Raw genomic sequence first — 24115 nt, 5'->3', positions numbered from 1 at the left:
GTATCTCAGGGATCTGGACGGGAACGTCTCTGGGCTTGTTACTCAGCCAGCACACCGGGCACTGGAAGCAGGCCAGGACGGGCGGGAAACAGCAGCTCGATTGAAGAAAGAACCCCACCCCCACCCCCAAGCCTGGGAAACACAGTTGACGGAGCAGCCGGAGAAGACTCTGGGATGCAGGGAGGCCAGAGAGGGCAGCGTCTGCGGAAGGAATCGTGTCCCTGCAGTAAATAGATTCATGTGCTGAGCCGAGGAATCCCTCGAGAATGTAGAGCCCAGAAAAACACAGTCACGAGACGTGGAGGAGAGATGCCCCAGGCCTACTGTCCCTCTAGCAGGAGTTCCAGGAGGAGACCAGAGGGGAGGGAGGGGGAGGGAAGGCACTCTGCGTGCGCGCGCGCGCGCGCGCACGCACACACACACACACACACACACACACACACACACACACACGCTGGGGAAAGTTTCCCCGAAACTGAAGAGGAATGTGGTTTTCAGGTTAGAAAATCTTGACCTGACACATAATAGTAAAATGTCAGAACTCTAAAGATAAAGACAAATCTTCAAAATGGAGAGGGGTGCTGTGGATTTGATGGTGTCCCCCCACCAAATATGTTTCAGGCCTAACCCCCGATACATGTGAATGTGACTTTATTTGGAAATGGAGACTTTGCAGATGTGATCAAGTGAGGATGAGGTCACACTGACATCCTAAGTCCAGTGACTCATGTCCTCATAAGAAGACGGAGAGACTTCCTTGGTGGTCCAGTGGTTAAGACTCTGCGCTTCCACTGCAGGGGGCACGGGTTCGATCCCTGGTCAGGGAACAAAGATCCCGCAGGTTGTGTGGTGCAGCCAAAAAAAAAAAAAAAAAGAAGAGGGAGACACGGAGGGGCCACGTGACGAGATGGGCAGACAGGGCAGTGACGCAGCTCCAGGCCGAGCGGCTGGCAGCAGAGGGGGAGAGCCTGGGACAGACCCTCGCCCGGAGACTGCAGGGGACACAGCCCTGCCACTCCTGGATCTTCTGACTTCCAGCCTCCAGAACTGGGAGACAACAGGTGTCTGCTGTTCTCAGTCACCAGGTTTGTGGCAGCAGCCACAGGAAATTAAGGATGGAGAGAAGGAAGGGACAGAGGGGTGGGGGAGGATATGAGGGGGAAAAGGAACAAAAATCAGGGGGACAGGTACACCTGGAGAATGAAGACAGTGAAGGGACGCTTCAAATTCTACTCCAAGCCACAGTCTTTCAAGCACAACAATGGAATTAAAGGCATTTTCAAACACACGGGCACTCAGGGAGTTTGCTCCCACAAGCTGCTCTGAAAGAGAACAGGGGCGAGAGAACCCAAGAGGCATGGGCTCAGGGGCGTCAGGGGCGCCCGTAAAGTCTGCACGAGTGTTGGCTGGGAAACAGGCACAGGGTCACTGCAGCCACGTCCCCCTCGGCAAGCCCCTCCGGAATGACCACGGAGGGCTTTTAACCAGAGGAGAACCCACAGGAGCAAAGGAAACTGGAGAGGAGACAGCAGTGGGTGAGAGATTCTAATGGGAAGGTGAGGCTGGTACCCACCTCAGTGAGGGCAGCTGTCAGCCCGGCCCGGCCGCGCTTGGTACAAACAGCCCGGCAACCACGGTGGCTGTCGGCAGCTGAGGTTCCTTTCTCACACAGGCACCGTGTCCCCCCTGCCAGGTTCCCCAAGGCTCCACTCACATGCTGTCCTCCTCCAGGTGCCCGGTGGGAAGACAGCCCTCTCTGGCCATCCTGCAGCAAAGGGAAAAGCAAGGAGGCAGAGACACACCCTGACCTTTAAGCTTTTGCTTGGCTGTGGCCCTCATGACTGCTCACGAACCACTGGCCGAGGCAGGTCAGGTGGCCTGGCCAGTTGTCCAGGGACAGGAGTGCACCCATCCCCCCACCCCCCAGATGTGAATATTGTGACAGTGAGAAACCCAGTCCCTGCAGAAGGGGTCAGTGATGAGCAGTGGGGCACAGGTGGCTGTGAGGGGTCTGACCTTCCCCACCTCCCACCGCCAGGCCCCGGGACAAAATGAGGTCAGACCCTCCTCACCAGAGAAACTGGGTCCGCGAGGCCCCAACCTTGGGAAAGTGGGGGACGGCGAGGGCTGGGGGAGGGGTAAAGGAGGTGCCGCCTTCCGACCTGTGGTCGGGCCCCTTTTCCCGCACTCTGCTCCGGGATGCCACCAGCCAGACGGGCACTCCACCCCACCCACGCAGGAGACCCAAGCAAGCTTCTCAGGGGAAGAAGACGTCCTTTCGGGGACCCCAAGAAAGAGGCCGGCCAGTCACCAGGCGCTGCTCGGATCCCACAAGGCGCTGCTGGTCCTTCTTGTCCACGTGGAAGGACAGCCAAGGAATTCCACGCACCCCCCCCCCCCCCGCCCCCAAAGGGAAGGACCAAATCATATAGAAGTGCTGGAAAAACGGGGACAAAGCAGGTAGTCTGGGGATGCCGCCACCAAAATGCCCTTTGAAATCACAATCCCCAGAGAGAGAAGATATTGTGCCCAAAAAACAGAGACCAGGGTACTGTTAAGGCAACAGTCACGGAGTAAGGAGGCATCAGAATCCAACAGGCCATAGGCAGAACGGAGGCGCTCTCCTAACCCGGGGCGGGCGGCGGGGACCGTGCAGACGGGGCAGGAAGACGGAGGAGAGGTGACGATGGCTGGCGGATGCATCTGTTAAAGCGACTGATAAGCATTTGCAGGGCCGTAAGGTACCTCCAGGCAGGAAGGGCATCTCGGCGGCGAACGGTACTTCCAGCTGCGGCCAAGGCGGATGGTGATGAGATCACCGAGGTGGGCGGGGACTCGGTCCTCCACCAATGAGAGAGGGAGGTGGGGCCTGTCGTCCTCAGCCTCGAAGATTAAAGAGCACGACGGCACGTGTGTTCGACCTGTCTCGCGTATGTCTTTAAGAGGACAGGGTAAGACCAGCCCACAGCGTCGTTCGTGGTCCTGATGGAGTCCCTGCGGAGTGGAGGGGCTGTGGGGTCAGGGCCCAGGGATGCCGGGGGTCTTTATCTGGGGAGCGCATCTGAATGTAGGTAACCCTGGATGATTGGACGCACCTGTGGCGAACTTCGGGGTGTGCGCGGAAGGATCCCCCTAGAAAATTAGAACTGTGAACATGGCTTCAAACCTTTACAGAGAGGAGAACCCTCCACCAATCCATTGAGATGAAGGACCCGGAAATTTTAAAAAGAAAGACAGAGAGGCCAACCAGAAATAAGCCCACACGCCTATGGACAATTAATCTTTGACAAAAGACGCAAGATTATACAATGGGGAAAAGAAAGTCTCTTCAGCAAGTGGTGCTGGGAAAGCTGGACAGCTGCGTGTAAATCAGTGAAGTTAGAGCACTCCCTCATACCATACACAAAAATAAACTCAAAATAACTTAAAGACAGATATAAGAGAGAACACCATAAAACTCCTAGAAGAGAATATAAGCAAAACATTCTCTGACATAAATCATACCAATGTTTTCTTAGGTCAGTCTCCCAAGGTAATAGAAATAAAAGCAAAAATAAACAAATGGGACCTAATCAAGCTTATAAGCTTTTGCACAGCAAAAGAAACCATAAACAAAACAAAAAGACAACCTATGGACTGGGGGAAAATATTTGCAAATGATGTGACCGATAAGGGCTTAATTTCCAAAATATACAAACAGCTCATACAACTCAACATCAAAAAAACAAACAACACAATGGAAAAATGGGCAGAAGACCTAGATAGACATTTCTCCAAAGAAGACACACAGATGGCCAGCAGGCACATGAAAAGACACTCAACATTGCTAATTATTAGAGAAATGCAAATCAAAACTACAATGAGGTATCACCTCACACGGGTCAGAATGGCCATCATTAAAAAGTCTACAAATAGGGACTTCCCTGGTGACGCAGTGGTTAAGAATCCGCCTGCCAGTGCAGGGGACACGGGTTCGAGCCCTGGTCCGGGAAAGTCCCACATGCCGCGGAGCAACTAAGCCCGTCCGCCACAACTACTGAGCCTGCGCTCTAGAGCCCGCAAGTTACAGCTACGGAAGCCTGCGTGCCTAGAGCCCAGGCTCTGCAACAAGAGAAGCCACTGCAATGAGAAGCCCGCGCACCGCAACGAAGAGCAGCCCCCGCTCGTCGCAACTAGAGAAAGCCCGCGCACAGCAACGAAAACCCAATGCAGCCATAAATAATAAATAAATTATTAAAAAAGAAAAGTCTACAAATAATAAATGCTGGAGAGGGTGTGGAGAAAAGGGAACCCTCCTACACTGTTGATGGGAATGTAAATTGGTATAGCCACTGTGGAGAACAGTATGGAGGTTCCTCAAAAAACTAAAAATAGAGTTGCCATATGATCCAGCAGTTCCATTCCTGGGCATATACTCAGACAAAACTATAATTCAAAAAGATACATGCACCCCGTGTGCATAGCCAAGCCATGGAAGCAACCTAAATGTCCATCGACAGATGAATGGAGAAAGAAGATGTGGCGGGTATATATTCCATTGTATATATGTCCCACATCTTCTTTACATATATACATATGTATTTATAGAGAGAGAGATAAAATGGACTATTACTCAGCCATTCAAAAGAATGAAGTAATGCCATTTGCAGCAACATGGATGGACCTAGAGATTATCATACTAAGTGAAGTAAGTCAGAAAAACAAATACCATATGATATCACTTATATGTGGAATCTAAAATATGACACAAAAGAGCTTATCTACAAAACAGAAACAGACTCACAGACATAGAGAACAGACTTGTGGTTGCCAAGGCGGTAGGGGTGGGGGAGGGAAGTATGGGGAGTTTGGGGTTCGCAGGTGCAAACTATTATACGTAGGATGGATAAACAACAAGGTCCTACTGTAGAGCACAGGGAACTGTATTCAGTATCCCGTGATAAACCAGAATAGAAAAGAATATGAAAAAGAATATATATACGTATAACTGAGTCACTTCGCTGTACAGCAGAAATTAACACAACACTGTAAATCAACTAGACCAGTAAAATTGGAAAACAAAAAAAGGAAGAAAGATAGAGGGACCAAGAAGTAGGTGTGGGGCTGTGGGAGCTGCTAGTTCCTCATCCTGCAGGGATACGCCCTGGCTGAGGAATGCAGCAGTGAAAGCAGAGGCGTTCACAGGAGGGGCTGGGATGAGCCCTGACTTGGAAACTGCCTGCCGGGAAGGTGGTCCTGAGACAGCTGCTTTTCCTGGAAAACCCCCAAGAACCACTGGATTCCTTAAACCACGGACATGCATAACTTTGGTTAAAATGCACAACAAATGCATACAGGTGGAAATGACTGTACCAGGCGTCAACACATATGATGAAGTAATAGGAAGCGTGGAGGGATAGAAGCTGGGGTAGGTCTGGGACACACACACTGAGACCCGCTTCAGCTTAGTGTTTAAAGTTCTGGGAAAATCACAGGCCTCTCCGGCAGGAGATGCTGGACCAACCGCCAGCCCAACCTGGGGAAGAAAAAGAAAGTCTTTTCCACATTCACAGAAATGGGTTTTAAAAAGCACACCAGGAAGTCAGGAGCAAAGCCTGGGCGGCCGGCTTAGGAGCGCAGGGCGGGACGCTCAGACCTGCCAGTTCTGAACCAGCAAAGAAACGCGCTTGGTGACAGCCTGGGGGAAACTTTTGCAGGCAAAGGATTAATACCCAGAATACAAAGAACACAGACAAACCAATGAGAAAAAGAAGTCGCGCTGGAGAAAATGAGCAAACCCTCTGCCAGGACGAGTCATGAGGCTCAGACGCTGACAGACCGCCAGGAAGGTACTTGGCCCCCTCGGCTCCTGGGGCCCTACGAGTGCATTAAACAACGCGACTGCCCTGTTCACCCCTCAGGCAGGCAAGACTTCATTTTATAACTTGTAGCACCCAGGGTGCTGCCAGAGGGGCTGGCGATGGTGGCAGGTGCGACGTGGCTGTTCCATGTGACCCAGGACACGAGGCCACACCAGCCTGGAGCCCACCCTTCCAGCCCCCACTGGACACGGGGGCTGGGCTCAAAGCCGGGCACGTGGACCCCTCCCCTGGCCGCGCTGCCCTCTGTTGTGCGGGCTCCCAGGTTGTTTATCTTGCTCTTATCCAAGTTTATACAAAACCCTTCTGGCCTGGGCTCTGATTCCCCGTGAAGAATGAGCTTCTGGCGAAAAATAAACGGGGAGGGGCTGGCCCCGGGAGAGCTCTGGGCAAATGCGGCTGTCAGCCTCCCAAGCTTGGAGGTGCTGCCTCTGTACCCCAGGTCCCGTCTGGACACCTCTGGTCACGGTCGGATGGCCGGGTCACTGGAAGAGCAGGGAACGGACGCCCACCCAGGCGGCCTTTCAGAGCAGAGCCCCACCCCAGGGGCCCGTCCCCCAGCGTCCGCCCACCCAACTGTGCTGGGGGGGGGGGGTGGGGAGGGTTACCTGCCCCTCAGTGGCACCGGTGGGACCCCTCCTCAATGGGAGTTGGGGTGCAGCTCCCGCCTTTTAGTCCCTGGGGTGGGGTTGGGGCCAGAGAAGCCCGAGGGGAGACCCCCGGGAGGCAGCCCACTGTGACCCTGCGTGTCACCCCTGAGGCTCCCGCCCCTGGGGCGCTCTGATCTGCAGCCGGCGGTGACCTCACCCGAGGCCTGGGCCGAGCCTGAGGGTTACGACTGACGGCCTCTTGAGTACTTCATTAGCTCCCGCTTCTGGGATTCCTTAAACGTCTCCAGGGTTCAAGGACACTCTACATTTTGGGCCAGGAGCCTCCGTCTCCGCTTCCACTGAGGTGGCACGTGGAACCCCCTGCAGAGAGGCTGGTGCCTGGGAAGGCCCGCTGCCCCTCTGTCTCTTCCTCCTTCCAGGAGCTGAGAGCATAAGTCCCTGGCCTGTCTGAGGGCTGGCTTTCTGTTCCTTGTAGCCGGAGGTGTCCCATCGCTACTGTAATCGCTGATGGCCAGGCGGACATCGCAGCCCTCAAGAGGAAAGGGGCCAGGAGGGCTCAGGGTTTAGAATAAACTCCCCCCCCAAAGCAGATGATTTGGGGACCCACTGGAAGGAGTAGGGGCCGTAGTCACAGCCGGCCCCGCTCTCGGTTCTGTCCACACGTGTGCTCAGCACAGGCACCCGCCTGGGGGCCCGGGGGGTAGCCTGAGAAGGAGGCGGGCGGCCTAGGTGGACGGCTGCCCAGAGGGAAGCAGAACACACACAACACAACACTATATGTAGTGTTGTGAACAACTACTGTCAGGGATGGTTTGGACTCCCGGGAGGGCAGACTCGGGGTGCGTGAGGGGCAGAGTGTGTCACACCCCTAGGGTGCCACATCCTCCCAGACCACCTTGTCTTCAGCTACCCCTGCAGGGATCTGCTGTGCACAGTGGGGTGGGAAGATTTTAGCCGGGGCAAAGGGAGAGGCAGGCGCAGGAGGGGGCCTCTCTGAGGAAGTGACACATGAGCAGAGCTGTAACAATCTAGGAAGGAAGGAACAGCCCATGCAAAGGCCCTGCGGCACAAGTGTGTTTGTTCAGCTGAAACCCCCGAGCAGGCAGAGAGGGGAGAGGCCCTGGCCTTGCGCTGACGAATCTGGTTGGTTTTGAAAGGACACTGTCCCCGTGCACAGGGCGGACTGGAGAGGGGGTGGGCGGCAGTGGCCTGGACTGGGGCACTAGCAGCAAGGAGGCAGAAGTGGCTCTCGGGATACGTTGTGAGAGGAGAGCGAAGAGGCTGTGGTGAGGCCGGCCCCGCAGGCCCGGGGATCCTTGGACACAGGAGGAGCCCAGGAGCCACTCAATAGACCATGCAGGCCAGCGCCTACCAGGTGCAAGGCCCAGACCCACCGGGAGGCCAGCCTCCTGCCAAGACCCTTGCTGAGTCCACAGCTGGCCCTGCGCGCCAGAGCCCGCACGTGAGCCCTACACGTCCACACCCGGCCACTCAGTCCCCTCAGGGCCAGGCTCGGCAAAAGGCCCACATGGGCTCTGAAGGAGGCTGTGGACAGCGTTCCAGGGGCCTGGGCATTTGCTTTGGAGGCGGGGACAACACTCTCCTGTGCCTGTCCCTCTGCGTGGCCATATGCAGACCAGGCAGGACCCCTGTCCACGTCGAGGTGAATGTTGCCACTCACTTTCTTACACTGGTGTCACTGGGTTATGGAGCCCTCTGCTCCCCAAATTGTGGCCCGCACAGCAGACTTGAGCAGGTTTTTATGGAAAGCCAGGACCCTCCTCCAGGTTGTTCAGTGGCACCGATAGGCCCCGGCACCCTGTCCAGAGCCACAAATGTGACTGGGCCCGAAAGGCTGGCACCTTCCCATCTCCAGCCACAGCTGGTTCAGAGATAGGCACGGGACAGAAGTTGCTGGCCCCAGGTCATCCCCAGGAACTCCCTGGGAAGACTGGCTTTTTCTCCCACTGGGAAAGACTGAACTTGTGCGGTGTAGACAGGGAGCTGTGGCGTCTTCTGCCATCACTCAGGGACAGCCTGCCTGAGAGCAGAGCTGTCACGAAGGAGCAGACAGACTCACAGATAGAAAGAGAGACCCCTGGATCCAGCCATGCCTGAAACCAGTAGGTGTCTCCCAGGACAATTTAGTCCCATAAATCAACAAGGCTCCCTGTGCTCAAGCCAGTTTGGGCCGGTGTCGGCACTCAGAAGGCTTCTCGGCAACCAGGGACCCACTGGGTCAATTGCAGGGCAGACAGAGGGATCGGACAAAAGGCAAGAGCGGAGAGCAGGAAATCTGCAGAGGCGGAAACTCAGTGCCAATGGCAACTGTAGGAAAGTCTACGCACACTTGGGGGCTTGGGGGCTGGGACTGGGCTGATCAGGTCAGCCTCCTCCAGTCCTCAAGGGACAGGAAGGTCTCAACTGATTCTAGCCTGACCCGGGCTCTCTAAGGTCTGGCTCAGGGTCCGTGGTCTGGATACTCCAGATGGGCTTAATCTCCCCTTTTGATAAACACTTGGGCCGCTTCCAGTCCCTCAGGGTCCTCAGTATCCTGCAGTGAGTGTCCTGAGGCACGGCTTTGAGCTGGTCTAAAATGTCCAGGGAGAGGTCCACTGGTTCAGGCATGGCTGGATCCAGGCACGGCAGCTCCTGTACTGAAGGAAGCTCGCTAAACAGATGCATCTATCGCTCCTGTGTCAGGGCGCACGAGTCTTTCCGCACCCATCCGTGCTGCCCAGGAGACAGGAAGTAGAAAACGTGATCCTATTTTTGTATAGGAGGAAACTGAGGCTGTGGGCAGGGTGGGAAGCTGCCTGAGGCCACTGCGGGGCGGGGGAGTGGGCATAGGTTCTTCCCCTGCCGGAGATACATTCCGTGGGCCTGGGGCAGGGCTGGGGGGTTGTCCCAATCTGCCTGTGCCCAGTCCTGCACTGACTCCTTCAGCAATCCCTTTCCCATCCTGAGCTTCCATATTTCCACCTATAGAATACAGGGAATCCCAAACCTTAGTGCTCTTCAGAGATGCCAGAGGCAGACCCTGTCCTGCTCCAGACTGTGCGTTAAAGAGTGCAATAAAATGAGCACTCACACTTGAAGGCTTTTCTGAAAAAACAGCCCCAACTCCTGAGCAATTACTATATGACAAGCACTTTTGTACTGGACTGACTAATTCGGTCCACAAAATGTAGGCATTACTATTTTCTCTATTCTACAGACGGGGAAGCCAAGGCAGAGGCCCAACAGGTTCCTGATAGGTGTCAGCATCAATGGTGTGTTGGCCTCCCAAAATGAGACGGGAAATGTTCCCTCATTTTCTATTCTCTGTGCAGGTTTGTGTGAGGTCAGTGATATTTCTTCAACTGTTTAGAGGAATTCCTCAAGGAAAACATCTGAACCTAGAATTTTCTTTGTGGGAAGATTTTAAATTATGAATTAAATTTATTTAATTGTTATAGGATTATCCAGATTTTCTATTGCTTCTAGCGTCAGTTTGGGTAAATTGTTTCATTTAAATTTCAAATTACTGTCATAAAGTTGTTCATAATATACTCTTATTAGCTTTTTAATGTTTGTAGTATCTGTGGTGATGTCCTCTTTTCATTCCTGACATTGGAATTTGTGTTTTCTTTTTTTACCCATTATTTCCAGGGGATTATCCATTCTATTAATCTCTTTTGGCTTGGTTGAGTTTCCCTGATTTTTGCTTTGTTTCATTAATTTCTGCTTTTATTTTTATTTCCTCTCATCTTTAGATTTAACTTGTTCTTTTTCTAGCTTCTTGAATTGGAGCTTAGAGCATTAGTTTTAACCTTTCTTCTAAAGCTATAAATTTTCCTTGAAGCACTGCTTTACCTATATCCCACAGCATTTGATATGTCATGTTTTCACTGTAGTTCACTTCAAAATATTTTACGACTTCCCTCGTGATTACTATTTGACCCACTGATTATTTAGAAGTGTGATATTTAATTTCCAAGTACTTGGAGGCTTTCTGATAGTTTTCCTGTTTTTGAGTTTTAGTTTAATTCATAGAGGACACACTTGTATGATTTCAATCCTTTGAAATTTGTTGAGACTTCATGGCCCAGGATATGGTCTATTTTGTTTAACATCCTATGTGCACACAGAAAGAACATGTATTCAACAGCTATTGGGTGAAGTGTTGTATGTATGTGAATTAAGGCAAGTGGGTTCATCCTGTTGAGACGTTGACTCAAGGATAGTGAAATAGGGACTTCCCTAGTGGTCCAGTGGTTAAGACTCTGTGCCTCCTAGGCAGGGGCCGTGGGCTCGATCCCTGGTCACGGAACTAAGATCCCACATGCCAAAAAAAAAAAAAAAAAAGGGTAGAGAAATAGACCAGTGGGATAGAAAAGAGTCCAGAACAGATCCTCACATACACAGTCACTTGGTGTATAATGGGGACTCTTCTCCAATTCAGTGGAAAGATGAGGGCCCTTTCAATAACTGATGATGGTCTACTGGATATCCATATAGAAAAAATGAGCTCTGACCCCCTACCACAATATTCACAGGAATTAATTTGTGATCCACCATAGATCTAAATGTGAATGCTAAAACAATTAAGCTTCTAAAAGAAAACACGGGAGAATATCCTAATAAAAAAGCACTAAACATGAGAAAAGATTGATAAATTGGACGTCACTGAGAAAATTCCTGTTCAATATAAGCAACAGCAAACCACAGAATGGCAGAAGGTATTTGCAATACCTTCCATACAATGCAAATCCAAGTACCCACCTCCAATACCAAGCCATGTGTAAGACCAGGGACAGAGCATCCAGAATATATAAAGAACCTCTAGGAATCAATACGATAATGAAGCCGGCTGTGAATCCAGGCGGCTGGTGCCAGAGCCAGGTCCTAATCACTGGGACAGTGGGGGACAGCTCCTGCCCCGTGGCCCTCCTTGAGCGCATACCGGGAACTCGCTCGGTCCTCCTTAAGCGGTGAGGCGGCGGGGAAGCTCTGGCCGTGGCTCCGCCCCGGGGTTGCCTTTCCCTTAGAAGGCAAAGCCCCAAGCCTCGCCTATCGCCCGGCGGAAAGTTGCGCTGTGCTGCCCGCACTCGCCTCGCCCCCGACGCCGCCGCCGGAGCCCCCGTAGGGCCCGAGTCCCCGCGCCCTCAGCGCTCCAGCCCGGCTCAGGCGTGGACAGGGCGGGCGCCGGGGCGGGGCGCGCGTCCTCGCCAGTTTGAATGGAAGGATCCAGATCTGCGGAGACGGAGGCCAGCAGATACTGAGGCCAGCACTCCTCCCCAGCCCCCGCGCCCGAGACATGCGGCGGGAGAGGTGAGCAGGGCGGGCCGCGCCATGGGAACGGAGAGGCCGGGGACAAACACCGAGGACGGCGAGGCGCGGAGGTGGGTGGTGGCCCCGGACGCTGGGCCGGGCCGGGGTCCCGGCTGCCGCCGGTTGGGAGCAGGTCGGGCCATGCCCCCCGCCCACGCCTCCGCCGCCCGCGCACTCGTCTTCGAGCGCGGGCACGGCGGCCCCAGAGCCAATCGCCATTTCCCCGAGGTCCTTCCTATCCCCGGCACCCGTGGGGATCTTTGTGATTGAGTTCGGCGTCTAAAAGAAGGTGACACCGCGCTTTTAAAGATTTGGGGCACAAACAGGAACGCTTACCCGCAGCTGGCCGAAGCCCTTCCCCAGAGCCGCGCCGGCCCGGCCTCCCTGTGCGCTCCGGCCCGGCGCACGCACGCGATCTAGGCGCACGCCGCGCCCCTTCCACGCTCCCCGCTGCCCGCCGTTGTCGCGCGGCCGACCTTCCTCTCCGCCAGCCAGGCCGGGGCGGCGGGGCGGGCCCGTCTGAGCACCCTCTGCCCGCAGGTGCGGCGCCCCCCGCCCGCGTCCCCGCCATGGAGGTGCTGCGGCGCTCCTCGGTCTTCGCCGCCGAGATCATGGACGCCTTTGACCGCTCGCCCACCGACAAGGAGCTGGTGGCCCAGGCCAAGGCGCTCGGCCGGGAGTTCGTGCACGCGCGGCTGCTGCGCGCCGGCCTCGCCTGGAGCGCGCCGGAGCGCGCCGCGCCCGCCCCCGGCGGCCGCCTGGCCGAAGTGTGCACGGTGCTGCTGCGCCTGGGTGAGTGCGGGCCTCGGCGGGCGGGATCCCAGGCTTACCCTCCAAAGCCGGCCAGCGGGGCGGCCCCGCTGCGCCTCGGGGTACAGCTGTCCCTGCACTGGCCCGCCCGCCGGTGACCGCGCCGGCACCCGCCCCTGCTGGGCCTCGGTCTCCCCTCTGAGGCAGAGAGGGGGCTGGTCCGGTGTGCCCTGAGTAACCCGGCGCACAAGGCGGGCGCACCCAGACCGATGATCCCTCCAGCACCCCACTCTTCCAGTCCCCCCTCAGGCTCGCCTGTGCACCCGCCAAAGACCTCCCCGCATTTGCCTGCTCAGCCCGGATTTCAGACACTCTGGCCATAAAGGATAGACAGCTCCGGGAAGAATGATGTTTTGGTGGCTAAACTTCCTGAGTGACCCTTGTGCTCAGCTGGGCACAAAAATCCTTTGTCGGACCACGTGTCCTGCTGTTTGTTTTGGAAAATAGGTCCTTGCAGTTACTGGCGCAAATCCTGCCATGGGTCGCTCTTCTCTCGATTGGGAGGCCTCTTAGGGCTCCCGGCGAAATTTAGTGCCCCAGGAGGGCTGAGCCACCGTGAGGCTAGGCAGCCCAGGATCTCACCTGGACGCTAGCTGAGTGGACATCTGGAGGTACTTGACTGTGGGGTCACACACAGCCCGGTAACTGTCTCCACCTTTTCCAGGGACCCCAGAGGGGGAGGGACCGGCCCAGCTGACTCAGTCAGTCCACCTCTCCACGGGGACTGAGGCTGCCCAGCCCTGCCCCATCCAGTGTGACAGTTCCAACCCAAGCGTGTGCACACGGGGAGGTGTGGCAGCGCAGATGGAGCCCTGACCAGGTGGCTCTCCAGGGGAGCCCTGGTTGGAGGGACGCCCTCCCCTCCTCAGGCTGGCTTGCGCGTCTGCTTGCCCTGTTCTGTGTGGACCCTGGGGGCACGGTTGTGTAGACCTGGCCTGCACAGGAGTGTTGGGGTCCAGGGGAGACACACAGGTGCCGAGGGGCCATTGCAGAGGGCTGCCAGGGGGCGGTGTCCCGCCTGGGTCTCAGGGGAGGGGAGCAAGTGGGGTTTGGGGGATCAGCCAGAGGCCCAGAGTGCCTGGACTCCCCTGAGGTCAGCGCCCGAGCCACCTCTTCCAGTTGGGCTGTGGGGACAACACTGGGGGAGCACTCCAGAGGGTCCTGGTGAATATGGTGTCTTGACCTCCCAAGAGCCCCTGGAGTGGCCAGGAGGAGATCCTGCCTCTGCCCTGCCTGCCCCCAGCTCCATCTCCTTGCCTGCGAGCAGCGGCTTGGGGCTGCCTCTACCTTGGGCCCGGGGTCCCTACTGTTTGAACTTTCTGAAAAGCCCTGCTTTGGGCTCTGCTAATCAGACTGGGACGGTATCTGTCCCTTCAACACTGTGACCTCAGACCCGGAGAGCCTGGGATGCTTCCGGCCAGGGCTGGAGGAGCAGAGTCCGGCCAAGTGCCCTGCGCTGGCCCTCTCAGGGGCCAGGCCTTCAGGCCCTCCTCCAGCATCCGGCCTCATCATGGCCAGTCCCTGGGGTTCAGTTCCTGCGAGATGGCTAAGGGGACCCTGGAGGGAGATGGCTTGAACCACCAAAGCATCCGCCCTTGCAGCTGCTCAGCGTGACCGCCCCTTCCCCACCAGTCATGGCCTGGAGCTGTCTCCCTGTCCCCAGCATACCCCCAGTTCCTCCCGAGCACAGACGCCCCGCTCCTGGAGCAGCAGCAAACAGGAAGAGGCCCGGGTCGAGTTGGGGTCAGTCCCCAGTAGACCCCGGGGTCTGTATGTGGGAACAGCCAGGCCAGCCCTGGGAGTTTCCATGCTCCCTCCCGCATCGTTCTGCCAGCCTCCCCGCAGTCCTCCTCTGGTTCCAGATCTTAATTAATTAGATGGAGTGCATCTGGCCCCATGGGTGACTCGGAGCCCTTATCGCCTGGACTTCCAGTCGGAAGCGTTTTCCTGTTTGCTTTGGCGGAGAGGCGGCTGGGTTGGGGGATGCCCAGTCCGAGGGCTGTGTGGGATTCCCGGCACGTGACTGCCAGGGGCGCTGCAGCGGGCACACGTGCAGGCAGCGCCCTTGACAGGACCTCCCGCTGCCACGTGCGGCCGCCCCATGCAGATACCCCTGCTTGGCCCCAGGAGCCGAGGTCTGACCCTGTGTGGTGCTGGCGGCCCCGGGTAGTGGCTCCTTTTCTTGGTTCACTGAATGGTGCTGGCGCCTGAGCGAGGACACCCCTGTGAGGCAGCAGCCGGGCTCCCCACCGGTGTGGGGTCGCTGGCACAGTCCACACCCATGTCGGGCAGGCTGCTTGCCTGTCAGACTACCGCCCTCCCATGCAGCTGGCTGTGGGCTGTGAGTCACTGGTCAGGCACTGCTGGGGTGCCCGCCCCACTGGCCCAGCCGGCTCTGCCCTGGGGAGAGGGTGGGCGTGGCTGGCTCGGCAGAGGGGACAGGCCCCAGAGGCAGGTCTGGGGGTGCCCACCGCACCTCCCTGGTCTTGTCCCCGGGGGTTCTGGGGGTGGTGTCTCGTGGGTGGGCATGTGACAGGTCGAGGGGTCAGGAATAGGGCTGGGATCAGGGTCCCCAGCTGTGGCCACAGGCTGAGGAGTGGGCTGGCCCCAGGCCCGTGTGGGCCCCACACCCCGTGGGTGTGACCACCTCTGACCCGCCTGTGTGACCGCAGCGGACGAGCTGGAGCTGATCCGGCCCAGCGTCTACCGCAACGTGGCCCGCCAGCTGAACATCCCCCTGCAGTCCGAGACCGTGGTGACCGACGCCTTCCTGGCTGTGGCAGCCCAGATCGTTTCTGCAGGTAGGCCTGTGTGTCCAGGGGGCCCACACTGCTGGCATGGCCCAGGGTCTGTGGGTCAGGGCCGGGGCTGCAGCGCTGGGTGGGCTCTCAGGGGAGCCTCCCTGGGTCCAAGGACAGTGGGCCTCTTGTGCGGTCCTGGGGCTGCAGTGACCGGAAGCCCTGTCTGGGCTGCATGTCCCAGGCTGCCAGTTGGTGCTGACTGTTGGCTGGAGTGGGGTGGGGCTGTTCTGCGTGTGGCAGTACGTGTCCTGTGGGGCTTGGGCTCTCACGGCGTGGCCGCAGGTCCCAAGCAGCCCAAGTGGGCGCCGCCAGGCTCTTTTGACCTAAGAAGTCGCCGTGTCACTGAGCCTGAGTCTGTTGGTCAGAGGCAGGTCGCAGAACAGCCCCCACAGTGGGAGGGGTGCGCTAGGGTGGGAGTCCCCGGTGGAGCGGCTCACCGGCACACGTTTGGAGAATGCTGACACACCTGTCTCACCCGGCTGGCCCGCAGTCACCTGTGGGTCTCCCGGAGCCTCCACCTGGGCCCTAGGAGCAGGTGACGTCTGCCCCTCCTCCGTGTGCCCTCGCCCTGAGTTCAGCTCGTGCTGCTTCCGGTCTGCACACCTGCCTCCAGGCTCCCAGGAAACTCTAGGACTCATCCCCCAAAACCCCCTCTCGTTCCCACGCCGCCTCCTGGGACCTGCTGGGCTCCCTGAGGTCCACAGACCTTGTCTCCCCACCCGTGACCTCGTGCCCTGTTCTGGCGCCCCTGCCCTGCGTGTCCACCTCGGTCCTGTGTCCTGGTACGTAGCAGGCGCCAGGCACTGCTGGCCATCAGGTGACCGAAGCCCCCAGCCCAGTGCAGCACCTGCCCCATCAGCCGATCCCACCGAGGTTTCCCCAGCACTGTCTGGCGCTGCCCTGGGCCTGGGGACCCTGTGATGGACGGGATGGCCAGTCCCAGCCCTCAAGGAGGGGGGCTTGGGGGCCCCAGAGCCAGAGTGTTCCCGGGGCGCATCCTGGTGGAGTGGGGGTGTGAGTGGCCACGTGGCATCGAGGGTGGGAAGGGCTTTGGGGAGGACGGGCCCCTTCTGCGAGGCGGCTTTGGGTCTGTCGTCGACCAGCGGCGTGACCTTGGAACACCCCTTGCCGTTCCTTAGCCGTCGGATGGTTGGGACGGCAGCAGGGCTTTGGGGCAGAGGGCGCCGGGAGCCACAGTCCCACCCCATGGGGGACCTCCGCCCACCGGCAGAAGAAAGGAGGCCGGTGGAGGGGCTGGGGCTGCCGCATCCCATCAGAGGGCCCCCAGCCCGCTGACCGCACCCTCTGGGTGTTGCCCTGCACTGTCCCCTCTCGGGGAGGCCCCTGCGACCCCTGGTGGGCAGGCTGGCGTGGCAGGGACGCGGGACCCCCGGCTGCAGGACCCAGCCTCCAGGGCGTCACTGGGTGGCCAGGACTTCACGGGGGAGTGCCTGGGAGGGAGGGGGCTGGTGAGAGGCGTGGGATGCCCAGGAGGTCTGGCAGTCCTGACCCGGGTGCCCTCGCGGTGACCTGGGCAGGCCGGGGAAGAGAGCTGACAGCCGCCCTGGGCCCTCCCTGGGCTCCCGTCAGGCCTGACGCTGGCGCGTGGGTGGCCGCCGGTGTCTGTCTCCGCTGTCGGGTGGGCGGGCGGCTGGCTTAGAGCGAGGACTGGCTTTAAAAGGAAGGGTCATCTCTGAGAATGCGGCTGCGGCCGCTGGTGTTCGGGACTGAGGGGGGCGGGGGGCGGCTGGGCCCCGGGGAGGTGGCTGGTGTGTGGGCAGGGACAGAGGGCGGGCAGCCGGGACTAAGCGCCCACCCCTGCCTGCCCCGCTTGCTCAGTGCCGGACGGGCCGGAGACGTGCCCAGAAGGGCTCTGGGTTCTGGAAGGACGAGGCGGGGGCTGGGGCAGGGCCGGGAGGGGGAGGGGCGGGGAGGAAGGTGTGGCCGTGATGAATGGGCACAGGGTACCAGCGGCTTCTTTCACTTGGGGAGTTCAGTTTAAAGCCCGTGATTTTTCGCTTGAAACCAGAGCAGGATGTACCTCTCTGCGATCAAGCATCCCCGCCCCACCCAGCTGGCCCTACCCTTTTCTCGTGGTGGCCTCCACACCGCCACCTGCCCCTCTGGTGCTTTGGGGCGCCCAGCCCCTCATGGGCTCTGTGACCTGCAAGTGGTTCTTAACCTCTGTGGAACTCAGAGCCACCTGAAAGGGGAGCAGGGACAGGCTCCGTGGAGCACAGGGCTGCGGGCCGCCCCTTGTGCAGCCCACGGGCTCTCAGCCCACCCCCCGACCCGCCCGTGGCTGCCGCACACACCCTCCCGCTTCCCGCCCACCCGAGGTCTCCCTTCACCCCTTGTTCATCCCAGCCTTCCCGGTCCTCAGGCCCTCTTGCCACCAGGCAAGCTCCAGCCATCAGATGCTTGCCGGCCCTGCCCGTCTCTGCCCGCAGCCTCTCCCAAGCAGCTGGGTCTTGCACGCGCTGACCCCCCGGGCTGGATATTCCTCCCCCTCGTCGTCCCGGCCGGCCCCTCACCTGCTCTGGCTGTAGCCGGTGACGCGCACGGCTCGAGGACTGCAGGGCAGGGCTCCGGGTGGCCTCCCCACGTGGCTGAGCCCCCGCGAAGGCAGCGGCAGGGGGCGCTGTTCCAGGCTGCGTCTTGGCTGCAGGCGCTTCTCGGTTCCCTTCAGTGGAAAAACTGAAAGTTGGCAAGTGTTTTCATTTTTTTCTTCTCATTACAAGAGCAAAATATTTCACCACGGAAAGATCAGAAAACACATGAGATAAAGAACTCTCAGAAATCAGTACTAAAAAGACCACCTCACTTTAAAAAGAGCAAAGGGTCTGAATGGACATCTCTTCAAGGAAGATGTATGAACAGCCAGTACGTGCATGAGAGGTTGCTCAGTATCATCAGTCACCAGGGAAACACCCATCAAACCACAACAAGATGCCACCTTGCGCCCACTGGGGCACTCAAGGCAAAACTTCAGAGAACTCAGCACGGGTGAGGCTGTGAAGAGTCAGGGCGTGAAGTGGTCTGGCAGTTTCTCCAATGGTAACTCTGATGGGGTCACCCCCTGACCCGGCAGTTCCGCTCCTCGGTTTTGACCCCTGAGAAAGGAAGCCACATGTCCACACAAGGGCTTGCACACGAGTGTTCAGAGCCGCGTATCCCCACGGCCAGAGGGGCCAACAGCCCACGTGCTCGTTTCCTGATGGGTGGTCCATCCACTCGATGGAACGTTATTCGGCCGTAACAAGGAATGAGGTGCTCACACCAGGACAGCACGGAGGAACCTTGAAAACATTTTGCTCAGTGAACGGAGTCAGACACAAAGTGGGACCTACTGTGTGACTGCATTCGTGAAACGTCCAGAACAGGTAATCCACAGAGACAGAGTAGATTAGAGGTTACCAGGGCTGGGGTGACAGGGGCGTGGTGCTCCTGGGGACAGTGATTTGGAGTGAAAATGTCTGCAATTCGATAGTGGTGGTGGTTGTACAACATTGTCAATATGCTAAAAACACTGGATCTCACACTTTAAAAGGATGAATTTACGCTAGTGAGATTATATCTCCGTAAAAAAGAACACAAAGACCTCAAAGAAAATAGGACATACCTGAGCCCCACCTCCCAGAGACCACCCTGCCGGCACCTTCCGGACCAGGGCTTTCCTCTCCAGGTAAAACGTGGCCATCACGTGGAGCTCACCTCTCCACACAGCACCGCAGAACGCGTGTTCATTGTCTTGATCCCCGCCCTGCCATGCTGACCCTTCACCTGTCCCCTGGTGGTGGTGGGTACCTGCAGGACGCCAAGCCTGGGGGTGCCAAGGGCACAGCTGTGAGCAGCACAGAGCCCGCCAGGGCTGGCACCCACGAGCAGTTGGTCAATGGGGAGCGTGGTGTGACGGCAGCGTCACCAGGACCTGATGCCATCACGGTCTGCGTGGCCCTTAGAGGGAGGACCTTGGGCAGAGCCCTGGGGGTGAGGGAGCCCTGCAGGCAGTGGTGAGGCTGGGATAGCACGCATGAGGCCATGTCGCAGGACAAGGGGGCCTCAGACGGGCCAGCAGCCAGCTCAGGTGGGACTTCAGACTTGGATTTACTTTGAAGGAGATGGGAAGGGACAGTAACAGGAGGGTTGGGGAGTGGCCTGGCCTGATTTACGGGGTTTTAAAATTTTCGTTGAGGTGAAATTCACATGACGTACAATTAACCATTTTATTTATTTATTATTTATTGGCTACACCACGCGGCATGTGGGATCTTAGTTCCCCGACCAAGGATTGAACCCATTCCCCCTGCAGTGGAAGCACAGGGTCCTAACCACTAGACCGCCAGGGAAGGCCCAGTTAACCATTTTAAAGTGTATGATTCAGTGGCGTGGAACGCATGCACAGTATCGTGCAACCACCACCTCTCCAAGTTCTTTGCCAGTGGGAAGAACACCCATTCCCATTAGGCTGTCACTGCCTGGCCCCCTCCTGCAGCCCCCAGGGACCACTGGTCTGCTTTCTGTCTCCACGGATCTGACAGTCCTGCACATTTCATAGGAATGGACTCATACGATATGTGTGGCCTTTCAAGTCTGCTTCTTTCACTGAGCGTGATGTTTTCAAGGTTCATCAGGTTGCGGCCCTGTCAGCGCTTCCTTCCACTTTGAGGCCAAATATCATTCCGCTGTGTGGCTGGACCACATTGTGCTTTTCCACTCACTGCTTATTTACGTTTTGTCATTTCCACCTTTTGGCGACTGTGAACAGGGATTCATTCGCACTGACTTGTGCTCTTATGACAGACTGTCCCAGCTGTGGTGTGAACATGGGTTGAGGGGCATGCTTCCTCCCTGCCTGTGCTGCTTCCTTCTAGGACTCAGGCGGGGCACCCACGTTTGTGTCCTTTCACAGGTGGTGCCGGGTGCCCTCCAGCTGTCTTTTGCATCACAGTTACCAGGCTGCAGAGTTACATGGATCTTCACATTGCCACTTGGAATTTTGTCTGATAGACTATAATTTACATCGCGTTCTAATGTACACTTCTTTGTTTATCGGTGAGGGTGAGCATCTTTCATGTGTCTAGTGTACTGTTAAGGCTTCTTCTTTTGTGAATCAGCCGTTTGGATTCTGTGTTCGTATTTCTTTTGAAAGGTTTCTCTCTTTTTCTCATTGATTTATAAAATCTCTTTCTATATTAAGGAACCTTATACAACTGGCAAGCACTGTTCCCCAGACTGTCATTCATCTGTCTTTCCTCCCAGGTGGGCTCCATCTCAGTTCTGCCCCCAGTAGCTTGGTGGTCTGGGCAAGGCCATTCCTCCCGGGGCTTCTTCAGCTTCTTTACATGGAGAACATCCTCTGTCCTCGCAGGGCTGTGCTGGGGGGCAGGCGCAGATGGAAGCTGCTTCCTGTTTATCACATCCAGTGCCGAGTCACTGAGCCCCCTTGACCTGCTCAGCCTCCTCTTTGCCTTTCTGCTCCATCACCTCCTCCAGCAGATACTGGGCTGTGCAGGGTCATCGCCAGGCCCTGGCCCAGGTGTGCAGGTGTGTAACGCAGGCTCGAGACATCCCCGCCTGAGAACGACGCGTGACGGTGGCAGGACTGACCTGCAGCAGACGGTGGCTGGGACTCGCACAGCCGCCAGCTGACCGAGCTCCCCGTCTGGTGGGAGCTGTGGGTTGAGGCTGCCCCGGGTGTCGACCCCAGTCACCAGCGGAATGGCAGGGGTGTGGCTCAGAAAGGCTCAGCCCCCTCACGTGACCCTGCGGGCTGGCCTCGAGCTGGGTCTTGGTGGCCTTTGGTGACCAGCACCCATCTCTCTCCCTGCAGGAATCACCTGGGGCAAGGTTGTGTCCCTGTACTCAGTGGCTGCGGGGCTGGCCATGGACTGCGTGCGACAGGCCCAGCCCGCCCTGGTCCACGCCCTCGTTGACTGCCTCGGGGAGTTCGTGCGCAAGACCCTGGCGACCTGGCTGCGGAGACGCGGTGGATGGGTGAGGGAATATGGCGGTGCCAGGAAGGGGGCGGTGGTTGAACGCCTGAGTGCTGGCAGTGGCAGGGGTGATCGGGGCTGGAGGAGGGGCGAGGCCGGGGCTGCCCAGCCCAGGACGGCTCCTGCGGCCCAGCTCCAGTGTGGGCCCTCTGGGTCTGACCACCCCCGACTCCAGAGCTAAAACCCGCCGCCCGCCCCCAGGGATGGTGTCAGAGTCTCCATGTCCCCGATCACCTGGCCAGGCCTCGGGGACTGCGGGGCAGCTGCACCCGTAGGAGAGCTGTTTTCTCCTCTGTAAAATGGATGGTGGGCAAAGGTGTGCAAAGCACACTGGCCGAGGGGACGGAGCTCAGCCTCTGCTGGGACTGGAGCCACGGGGGGTGCGGTGAGGGGCCACTGGGGCTGTGATCTCATCTGAAGGCGGCACTGGGCGGGGGGGGGTGTCACCTCCTGGATGAGTCACGTGGCTGTGGGCCTCCCGCTGTCCCATCCTGCCATCCTGTCCTGGAGCCCGGCTGAGGCTGGGCACCAGGGCAGCCAGGATGCTGACTGACACCACGGCCAAAGGTTAAGCTGTAGGGATAGTACTTCATTTCTTAGCAGGACTAGAAAGAAATAAGGAAGTAAGGAGTGGCCATTCACTGGGCTTCTGGAAAGCTCAGTTCCTGCTCCTGTGCTAAGGGATTTGTCCTTCCCTGGCACCCCAGGCTCCACAGCAGAAGGACAGTGGGATGTCAGCAGGTGGGATGTCAGCAGGTGGCCGAGCTGGTAGCTGGTCCCATGGCTGGGGGCCCAGCAGGCTCCCCTCCCTTCCCTCTCACCATCTGAATCCACCTGTTGGGTCGGGTCCCATGCTGGAGGCTTCCATCCAGCTGGACCACAAGCCTTCCCAAACGGCCTCGAGCATTCCCTCAGGCGACCTGGCTGACCCGGGGTTGGGGGGGGGGGGGACAGGCCACACCCTCTCCGCTCCACTCTCTAACTGCCTCCTCGTCCCTCCCAGACGGATGTGCTCAAGTGCGTGGTCAGCACCGACCCCGGCCTCCGCTCCCACTGGCTCGTGGCCGCGCTCTGCAGCTGTGGCCGCTTCCTGAAGGCTGCGTTCTTCATGCTGCTGCCGGAGAGATGAGCTGCTGGCTTGGGCAGGGGCCGCAGCCCGGCCCCCTTACATGGGAGGCCCTCAGCCCCCGAAAGCATCACCCTCCGCCCCACCCAAGCCAGGAAGACCCTCGGAGCCCCGCGTCGAAGCTGGAAGCCCTGCCCTGAGCCCCTCCTCCACAGACCCAGGCCCTCTGGACAGGGAAGAGGGGGGCTTCCTGGCCCTGGAGCTGGGCTTCAGGGCCGACAGGGGCCCTTCCCCATCATTCCCCCTCCCCTGGAACCCCCGCTGGTCCCCTTCTTTCTAGAGCCAGAAAGTCAGGGTCACGTCCCAGGCCCTGAAGGAAGGGAGCCGGGCCCCATCTGTGTGCGGTTCCCACATCAGGACATGAGCTGGCCTCGGTCCTCCTGGGCAGGGGGCCTGGACTCTGGGCCTGAAGGTGACTCTCGAGGCCGGAGGAGCTGTGGAGTGTTACTGACTCCGCCCGTGGGGCCTAAGGCTCGTGTGGTGGTTGCTAAACCTGTTTCTAGAGGGAGGGCGTGTCCCCCGCGCACCGGGGTGGGTCTCTGTGTGGCAGGGTCCTGTGGACGCGGGAGCCCACGACGAGAAGGATGGTGTGTTTGTCCAATCCCAATAAAGTTGCGCAGCCGTGGAGGGTGACCCCCGTCTGCTCCTGGTACCTGTCCTGCGACTGCCAGGGACCCGACAGATGGCAGGCCGGCCCGACGTGATGGAGCACAGGCGCACGTCTTCCCTCACCAAGGCCAACTTGTGCTGCCCTGTGCCACACGGGGCCTGCGCGCATATATGCCTGCACGTGCTGCCACCATGCGTGCACCAGCAGCTGCGCCCCACGTTCCTCAGTCCCCCTCCCCCCCCCGCCCCCCGCCTCTGGCCTGGCAGCAGGCACATGGTGCTAGACGCGGCCTCTCTCAGCCCCGGTTCCCTTTCTGTACGACTCAGGGTGGACCAGACGGCCGCTAGGGTCTTCCCTTCCCCATCCAGCCTCCTGGGGAAGAGCCCAAAGGCGAGGTTGCCGTGCACAAGGGGGGCTGCCCCCCTTCCCCCATCGCCCACCTCCTGGCCCCAGGGCCCCCCACAGGACCCCTCTCCTCAGCTTCCTCCCAGGGGGCGGCCGCCCCTGCAAGCCCATCACCTCTCCAAGCTCTGCCTGCTCTGTCTGCATGGGACCCAGGGGCGCTCGCAGTGGGAAGTCTGGCAGATGACGAGAGGGAAGGAAGGGGGCGGGAGGAGAGGAAGGTCCCTTTGCCACCCTGCTTCCGTCACTAGGATCGATCCCTTGGTACGTCTCCAGCCTGGGAAAGTGATGTTACAGACGCTGAGTCAGGGAGGCCGCAGATTTAAGGTCACTGAGAGAGACCAGGCATCTGCGTGGACATTGGGTTAGAGGCTGCAGTGGAGGAGACACCCCGTTTCCAACAACAACAGAAGATGACATTCCGGGGTATAAACGGAGTGAGAAATGTGAAACCCTACGTGAGGCAAACTCTGAAGGTACCTCAGAGACACCCTGGACTTGGAAGGACAGAAGAAATCCCATGTTCCAGAGGAAAATGATCTCATAAAGAAGACAGCTCTCTAAGTAGCTTTGTAAATTTAACGTAAT

General features: G+C 58.4%; 2 protein-coding genes across 8 annotated transcripts in view; one reads left to right on the top strand and one right to left on the bottom strand.

Annotated features, from left to right (window-relative positions):
- Positions 1-24115, bottom strand: part of THAP4 (THAP domain containing 4) — an 81296-nt gene that overhangs the window by 9259 nt on the left and 47922 nt on the right. Inside the window, exons 10-11 of one of the 2 annotated variants that reach the window (XR_012332872.1) lie at positions 17928-18076; positions 1574-1765 (exon numbers count right to left, since the gene is read on the bottom strand). The gene's annotated coding sequence lies outside the window, so the exon portion shown is untranslated. Of the gene's footprint in view, positions 1-1573; positions 1766-17337; positions 18077-24115 lie in introns of those variants that run through there. The other variant, XR_012332873.1, reaches the window with a different exon arrangement.
- On the top strand, positions 10821-23148 carry BOK (BCL2 family apoptosis regulator BOK). 6 transcript variants are annotated; one of them, XM_073806997.1, is made up of 6 exons: positions 10836-11853; positions 12323-12574; positions 15265-15393; positions 20765-20940; positions 21227-21390; positions 22393-23148. In XM_073806997.1, the coding sequence occupies exons 2-6, from the start codon at positions 12352-12354 to the stop codon at positions 22481-22483; spliced, it is 783 nt and encodes a 260-aa protein (XP_073663098.1). In that variant the 5' UTR covers positions 10836-11853; positions 12323-12351; the 3' UTR covers positions 22484-23148. The 6 variants fall into 6 exon arrangements, 4 of the variants coding, with proteins under 4 accessions (XP_019790219.1, XP_073663098.1, XP_073663097.1 ...); XM_073806996.1 differs by having other exon boundaries at positions 10845-11782; XR_002176290.3 differs by lacking the exons at positions 20765-20940; positions 22393-23148 and adding an exon at positions 18135-18776 and having other exon boundaries at positions 10821-11782; positions 21227-21364.

This window comes from Tursiops truncatus, chromosome 7 (assembly GCF_011762595.2).
Source record: "Tursiops truncatus isolate mTurTru1 chromosome 7, mTurTru1.mat.Y, whole genome shotgun sequence".
NCBI lineage: Eukaryota > Metazoa > Chordata > Mammalia > Artiodactyla > Delphinidae > Tursiops > Tursiops truncatus.
Note: the sequence above shows the minus strand (reverse complement) of the source record. Positions and strands in the feature narration are given on the sequence as shown.

Coding starts and splice junctions, on each gene's coding strand:
- BOK (XM_073806997.1), top strand. CDS start 12,352: ATGGAGGTGCTGCGGCGCTCCTCGGTCTTCGCCGCCGAGATCATGGAC. Junction 12,575..15,264: donor CACGGTGCTGCTGCGCCTGG/GTGAGTGCGGGC, acceptor GTGTGACCGCAG/CGGACGAGCTGGAGCTGATC. Junction 21,391..22,392: donor TGCGGAGACGCGGTGGATGG/GTGAGGGAATAT, acceptor CGTCCCTCCCAG/ACGGATGTGCTCAAGTGCGT.